Source organism: Phytophthora sojae (assembly GCF_000149755.1).
Source record: "Phytophthora sojae unplaced genomic scaffold PHYSOscaffold_13, whole genome shotgun sequence".
Taxonomy (NCBI): domain Eukaryota; phylum Oomycota; class Peronosporomycetes; order Peronosporales; family Peronosporaceae; genus Phytophthora; species Phytophthora sojae.
The window spans coordinates 1,257,433-1,265,481 of record NW_009258127.1 but is presented as its reverse complement, the minus strand read 5'-3'; the positions used below and the strand labels follow the sequence as shown (position 1 = coordinate 1,265,481).

At 49.6% G+C, this 8,049-nt stretch overlaps 1 protein-coding gene across 1 annotated transcript; it reads right to left on the bottom strand.

Moving 5' to 3' along the window:
• Positions 1-707: 707 nt before the first annotated feature.
• On the bottom strand, positions 708-884 carry PHYSODRAFT_530348 (hypothetical protein; the record flags this gene model as incomplete). Its single annotated transcript, XM_009539481.1, has 1 exon — positions 708-884. A coding segment is annotated over one exon (177 nt), but the record flags the coding sequence as incomplete, so codon positions are not given.
• Between the last annotated feature and the right edge of the window lie 7,165 nt (positions 885-8,049).

Here is an 8,049-nt window from a genome sequence, read left to right as displayed (position 1 = left end):
GTAATACTACCCGTGCCGCCGCCACAACCAACATCACCAGCTTTTTTCATTGTTTTCCGGCTATTTATTATAATGGGTATTTAAACTTGATATTAGCACGCAAGTACTACTCACAATACGTATTAAGAGGTAGTAGTCTCATATATTGCCATTCTCTCTTAAATCACAAGTACATTTAGTTTCACCGTAAGTTTGGGTTCGACTAGAGGTTTGGGCTGGTAGCGCCTTTTGCAAACTCAATTGCAGTGCCAAGCCGCATTCAGCATCGAAGGGAGCTCAGTTAACAGTAAATACAAACGACAAACGCAACCCACGCGGGCGACTTAGGCACGCCGCACTTGCGGCGCACCGGTCGCCTGCGCGTTGCGTCCAAAATATCAAAACCATCAGTAGTTGTGTGAACGCGAAAAATGAGTCGACTCAGTATTGGGGACCCGTCTAAAGCCTGGGGACGCGTAGTTCAAGGCTGATGCGTTGGGGGGGGGCAAGTTAAAGTCTGCGCGCCGTCGTCGGCTGTAGATTTCCACAGCCAATGACTCGAGCTGGCAGACTGATACAGTAGCTAGACCTTTATTGAATCGGTTATGACGGTGTAGTGGAATGCTCCAGGCGATGCAATGAGTGCGTGAATGATCGAGCCATGGTACGGAGCGCCTGACTTCAGCCGCAGCTAGCAGCAGTAGCAGCGGCAGTAGGGGACTACGGCTTCAAGGTGGCGCGATCGTCGCGATCATGTGGAGCTTGCTGTCGATTTGGAAGCAGTCGTTGTAGAAGCGGAGCTTAGTCGGCACGACCGTCACGATTGAGCCCGGTGGTGGTAGCATCGGGTTGTCCTTCTTGATGTCATAGAGTGAAAGCGTAATGAGATATTTATTTGCTTCAAATGTTCATGGTCGTCGTCGACTGAAACTCGTCGATGGCCGTGATTAACAAGCCGTAGCAGACTTATCTACTTGTCTCGAGGGTCACCGCATGTAATGGACTACTAGCTCTACAACCGATGACGGCGAAGCTGACGACGTGGGCCAGGCTGCTGGCGCACGCGATACAAGAAGAAGAGCGGCTGAATGGCCTCAGCGATGCTACGTTGGTGGGTTTCCACCTGTCAGTGGCCGCCAACATGGCAGACCAAGGCCACGGTCTAAGCAACCACCCAACTCCGAGCGAAACACAATGAACCATTATGCTTTGCTAGTCCCTAACATTGATGATAAACACGTTAGTGACCACCTCGCAAATGCATGCACATTGCACGCGCACCTTTGGCGAGCCAAACTCGGCCGACTGCGCACGCGCGCAAAACGAAGTGGCTCGTCGTAGCGACGCCCGTTGTGCGTGCCCAGCAAGCACTGCGCAGCGTTGGCCACGGTCCGCTCGGTTCGACGCTGCGAAGCTGGGGTGCGCGACGCCGTTCGCGCTAGATCGCTCGTGTGTCGCCGTCCCCGTCGCTTGCGCCGATGTCGCCCTAACGTCGCCCGAAGGTCGCACGATCAATACGCGCCGCCTTTAGGAGACCCCCCCCCCACGATAGTTCTTCAAACCACGAACTAAGAGTGAGTCGAGATATTTCCAAATTGGTCCGCAACTCTCCTAGAACCGCGCTGATTAAAAGAGATTACCTTTCTTCGTCATAGCACAATCTTCATATTTCGATTCACGCAGCAACGCGTTCGGCTCCTGCGGCAGCCCCCGCCCTTGTGGTCTATATTCGCTGTCGTAGCGCCGGGCGAGTTGCTGCAAGGAGCGGAAACTATTCATCTATCTACGTGCCATTCAAGACAAACATTCAAGACATTTACCTTCGCTTCGACTAGTGACCCATTGAGCAAGGTATTCGACTGCAGTATGAATTTACATTGTTTCGCAAGGAAGTTGCAAAGCACGCGCGGTTCGGAGCTACAGGTGTGAGGAACAACCGGCAGCCGCGACTTACTGAGGTGCGAGCGCGTCCCCGAGCGCGCTGTGTGTATGTGCAGCAGATTAAAGCGCCGCGCCACGCGTGCCGGCCGCCAGCGACGGATACGGGAAGGGCGAGGGGCTCATGGCGGCCGCGGTCGACGCCTTCTTGCAGGGATCTGAGAATACACTCACTACCTACTTGACTACTGTGTCGGCAGTACGGCGCGTAGGAATAGAGTAGTCGTGACAAGGTGCACCGACCCACGGATCCATGATTGGCGATTTTAGGCAGACCACCAGGTGCTGGCGGCAAGCACGATGATGCAAGTGCGCGCAGTTGGAGGACCTGCTGGAGACGGCGCATGAGCATCACGGCATGGTCATTGCAAGACACACAAAGCGCTATTGGGCTTCTCGTACTACAGAGTAGCACTACCAGGATGTTAACGTATTGATCCAGAACTGCATCCAAACATAACGTAAGATTTCATTTAAGCCTACATCCTGCTGAACTTTATAAAATCCACTGTATAACAAATTAAAAAAGCGATGTTGATACAGATTCGTTGATTTATAAGCGTGTTGTGCTTGGAATTTGTGTTGCTTTGATACCTACTTTTCCTGTGGACCACATATTTAAAGCCTCGATCAATCCCTGTTGGGCTTCTTGTTGGTTTTGCTGCTACTTGTGGTGAAGAGGGAAAATGCCGAAGTGACATTTAGTGTTAAGCCTAAACCTACTTTACTGTCCTCCTCTCCCTGTTGTCCTCCTTGCTCTCCTTGTCGCCTCTCATCACATGATTAGCGCACACCAGACTTGACTTGATTCCAGTATGGTATAACCAACCGATACTTCGGTGAGTCCTCGGTTGATCCAATCACATCGTGGCCAGGCACGTGCCATGCCTGCCGTCACTTCGTTCTCCTTGTAGTCATCTCTGCATGAGTCCTCGCTCGTACCTTCGTCACTCTCGCGTGCAGTGGCGGCGCTCAATACCAACACTTCTCGTACTACAGAGAGCACTACCGGAATGTACGCATTTCCTGCAACCGATGTAAGAACTCCAGCAATAGCGAACATCTGAGATTTAGCGCGCGTAAAAAGCTGAGCGCTGTTATGGTCACGATCTGATTGGTTGTCGTAAGATATAGCACTTTCATAGAATGGACATGTTAGCACATAATAGAGCTTTTGGTAATTTGATTGGATATTTGGGCGGGATTTGAAGATAGGAGTAATTACGCCGGTTGCATGAATTCCGTGGTTGCACGAAATTAGGGGAGTCGAATCTTAAAAATGGCGACAAAAATATCATCAGAGACGGGGCCGAATAATCAGCATCGTTCTGCCCCAAAAATCAACAAATCAAAGTAGGGTACTCACTCTCAGTTTTCGCATGTAGTTGGTGAAAACAGCGAAGTATCACTTCCTTTTTCGCCAGCACGCGCAGGCTCTTGCTTAGTGCATATACATCTTGTTATATTCAGCTGTATACCTAGCAATGGCCGACTCCAACGAAACACTGTCCAGTAGCTCACAATGTCTCCATCATCGCGAGTTAACATCTAAAACTTTTTTATAGTGATAGTGAACATGTTTATCTGGAGAGGATTCGTGTGAAAACTTGCCTAAACACATACACAACAATTTCTAGTTGAGGAGGGACTTCAAAAACAGCTGAAATTGTATCAGAAGTCGAGGAGGGAACAGCAAGCGGTACCACTTGAAGTTCGAAATCATCATGATGATTTTTCGAATCAACCACCTCCGGAGGTGGTTGATTTTGAAAATCAACAAGATTTCGCCGAAATAATCAACATCAAATCGCCCTAAAAATCAGCACGTTTTTTGCCAGGTTCGACTCCCCCTAATGCATATATTCCGGTACCAGGGTAAATTAGCAAACGAAATTTTAAGGTAATTTAGGTCATGGTACGTATTAAGTACTAGAGTAAGTTTGGGTCGAGTCGCGTCGCTGGAGAAACTCTGGATCTAAAATCCACAGAACATCCTTGTGAACAGCGCTCAAGCTCGGGTGGTAACGTGGATATCACCACTGGTGACTCGTGGACATACGCGCACAGTTGCCCACGTCGCTACCTTTGACGACGAGTGAGCGCCCGCTCTCGGTGGACAGCTCTTTGAGCCCCGGCAGCGGGCCCACCAACTCAAGCGCGTCGAGCGCGCCGACACTAGGGATGCAAGGCTGTGCGCCCGTCTTCAGCGTGCCTGTTAACTCTGCGGTCTTCACCGCATTGAGGTTGGCGATGCTGCGGTCACCGTCCAGCACAACTGCCTTGTTGGGTTGTGTCAACATAATTAAGCTGCTGCGTGATGGCCGTGACCAAAGTGCCCGCGAGCTTCAGCCCATTGATTCCGCTCGCGCGGTTGGTGAGCTCACGGACTCGATGTTGGGCTGAGCGGGCGTGGTCATCCTGCCCGTGAGCTGATCCGCATTAAGGTGGTTGATACCGGCGACATTCCAACTCGAGCGAAACACGACAGCCTTCGACGGAGTGGCTGCGCCGGGCACAACAACATTGAAGTTCAGTTGATCGGCCGAGGAGCGCACGAGTTAGTTACTTCTCTGAGCCACCTAAGAAACTACAACTCGTTCCCGACGTCGTATCTCAGTCTGTTCTTGCATCTTATACGCAAGCAGGGCCTTAAAATAAAGCCGGGTTCACGCTGCACCCCACTGTATTTTTTAAAGCTCAATAACAAGCGATTTGAGCGAAATAACACTAACTTTGAACACGCTCATACGCAGTGAATAAGGTTTTTTGCGCATCTTCGTCGATATTTGGCGATAATAGACAAAGCGCATACGTGGTCAATCTACACGACTGGGCGACTGTATTCAACGCTTATCTGAACGCTGGCGAGGTAGGGATAGCATCGTACAGGCGCCTAAAGAAGTGAGGTCTTTTACCCTGATAAGTAGATATGTCACGAAAAACATTTAACGCGCTCCAATTTCAACCAATCAAGGTGGGCTCCGAATTAAACCAAGGATTAAACAGTTGATGGGGGCGAGTTATTTTAGATTTTATTGCAGCTGTTTTAATGTTACCTTGCCGGCTTCGTAGACAGTGGAATCACGTGCAATTGAGCTTGGTATGATTCCTTTCTTGATGTACAGCTTGCTCACGCGAGGTAGCTGAAAATTGTTGTCACCCGCAGCCTTGATGATACACTCCATCACCTTTTGGAGCGTTACGAAGCTTTTGTCCAGCGTTCGACTCGGCAACTGCCCGAACGCAGCTAGTACTACCCCAATGAGGGCGTCCACCTTGTAGGTAGGCTGTTGATATTGCACCGACTGGATCGCGGAGAAGACTGAGAGGTCTAAAACATTGAGGTTCGGCGACTTGGGCGGCTGATACTCCATGCGGATATCCCATGGACGTTCTTGCCCGGCTAGTTGAATTGCTGCCCTCGAAGCCGCTGCGTGAGGACTCGCATTGTCGTGCTGCACACGAATTGGCCGACTTCTGCCTCCTGCATGAAATAGGATTAATGTACATGTCGTTAGCTTTAACAATAAACACTCAAATACAAAAATAATGACAAACCTGGCCACTTCGAGCGAATTGCTGGAAATAATTTTGTCACCAAAATATTTTCGTACTCATCCGAAGTCATTGAAACATTTTTAGTCTCCCAGGTACCAGCTAAACGGTTAACCGAAGTCCGTTTTGCTTGAACACGCTCAACCACAGGCCAAATGCCTATTTTTCCATCGAAAAACTTACGGCGGAAAAAAGCATAGCGACTGCCGCCAAGAACATTACTTTACCTATATACCGTTTGTTGACCGATGTGTTGTGGGGTAGATCTTCAGTAGTGGGTTGATCCTTTATACATATTGAACCACTTTTCGTCGATATGTATGACATCGTACATATCGACGAAAATTGGCCGTCTAAGACCTGTACAAAATAAAAGAATAATACAGCAACAAGGTTATTATATATCCAACCGCTTGTACAAAATAAAAAAATGCTCATACCTGGGGGTTGCCGAACGTGGCGTAGTGCGAATGCCAGACGTCGTTTCTTGTGCTCAGGCGTGAGACGAGGCTTGACAGTTGAAACCCTCCGGCGCAATAACCCCATTTTAAGGTAGCGCCGGAGGGTGGTGCGGGAGACCTTCACGGCGGCAGCAAGGGACCGCTGGTTCTGCCGAAGAGGCAACGGCACTGCTGCCACCTTGGTGGCGATGTCGGGGTAGTGGATGCCGCTTGATCGGCGGCGATTTGGCTGCAGCAGCACGTCTGGCGTGTGGCGCAAGTCCCATATGCGCGCGACCGTGTCCGGTGACACAAAAAGTAACGGCTGGTGGCGGCCTTGGCGCCAAAGGGGAGCCGGCCACCCACGACTAGGTTCGAGAGCTGGAGAAAGATGGCGAGTTTCTTCTGAGAGGACAGGTTGGGCTGCTTGGGGTGACGTCCCATTGTGATGTTGAGTGCTCGGGGCTTGGCGGGAACTTGGTTTGTGTGGTGCCCCCCGGACGTTTTAGCGCGCGCTAAGTAACCTAACCCTAACGTATTTTTGACAAATTAATGTGAGCCCTGAAAAAACCTCGCTATACTAAAAACCTCAATGTTGTTTCTTAGGTGGCCCAGAGAAGTATTTAGGAACAAACCCGCCGACGAGCCGTTATGGCCTTTCACGTTCAGGCTGGAGCCAGTATCTACGCTAACCTCGGCACCACCGGGCGCAAGCAGCAGCTTTCCGTCAGAAGATACCCCTGGGCGCGCGTTACTCGTGGTGCTGCCGTTACTGGTAAGCTGTACGCAATGACCATTGGAGCTGTTGATACATGCGTGGGATCCAAGGGTTGGAAGCTCATTGTTTTAGGTGTTTGTCACTGCGAGCTCGACAGCGTGGCGTCGGCAAAAGCCACGTATAGTATTGAAAAAGAAAAGATCAGCAACTACACCAAGCTGCTGAGCATGGTGAAAACCCGTATCTTGGCACGGATTGATCGAAGAAACCGCATCGGAAACGATCATGGTTGGCGCAGGGGGACTGAAAATGTCCACATTGTTGTTTTTTCTTACAAAAATATATTTTTCAACTGAGGTCGCAAGCAGAGCGAGATGTTTGTACTCGTTTGCATGATATGAGCACCATGCTCCAACAGATCGCTCAGGCGCTAGAATGTGGATGAAAAAAGTCTGGAGAGAAAGTCTCTCGCCCAAGTGAAACGTGGATATGGCAGATTAAGACATGGGCGTTCTCGCTGTAACTCGTAGTATGCAGAGTTTTCTTTGTCGTTTTGGAAACTTGATTCCAGCAACGTCTGTGCGACATGATTGGTCAAACGCTTGCCGGCAAAGCACAGCTCTCTATTGATTGAAGGGTAACCTATCGTTGCGGTCAGATACAGAACGGACCTGATCTGTGGTCGGGTTTCATGCATTCTAGGCATTCTGGGGGGGGGGGGCAACCCCCAGACCCCCGCATAAAGAAAACTAACTCCGAGTTGCGGCAACGTACAAAAACTCATATAAAATACCAGGCCCGTTCTGTATAAGACCCATTTGAGATTCTACCGATTGAAAGATCATTTCTACCAATCTTCTCTAGCCGACAAATTGTATCCACTCGACAAAGCAGGAGGTATTATAATACTTTCAAAGCCTGGGACGGATGGCCGAGGCGGATTGCGACAATGGGAAAAAAGAGGATGTAGAGGGTCTGAAGTACTCCAGCGTCTGGATAAACCTCAGGCAGCTTGATAAGCGAACCATAGCCCGACCTCATGCAAAAATGCGTAGTATGCTGTTGTGCCAGACTCCACCAAAATCGGTGGTGTTCGTCACCTTGTTCTCCATTCGGTAAAGCTCGTCCCCCGAAAAGATTGCAAATAGTATTAATAATACTATTATACTACTAGTACGGTGCGTTTGTTGGTCCAAAGGACTCGAAATGTATACCCCGGGAAATATTTCCGTATGCAAAGTCGCATGGATCATGAATTATGGATGGTCGCTTCAACGCAGCGAACATTCCCTCACGGCCAAGCTTTAATTTTTTTTAGTATTTCTAGATTGTTGTCCAGAATGCTTTGTCCTGAAATGCATCACTTTTCGCAAGTGAAAGAAGATAGTCGCAGACTCTCTCTCCGCATCCGAGCTACTT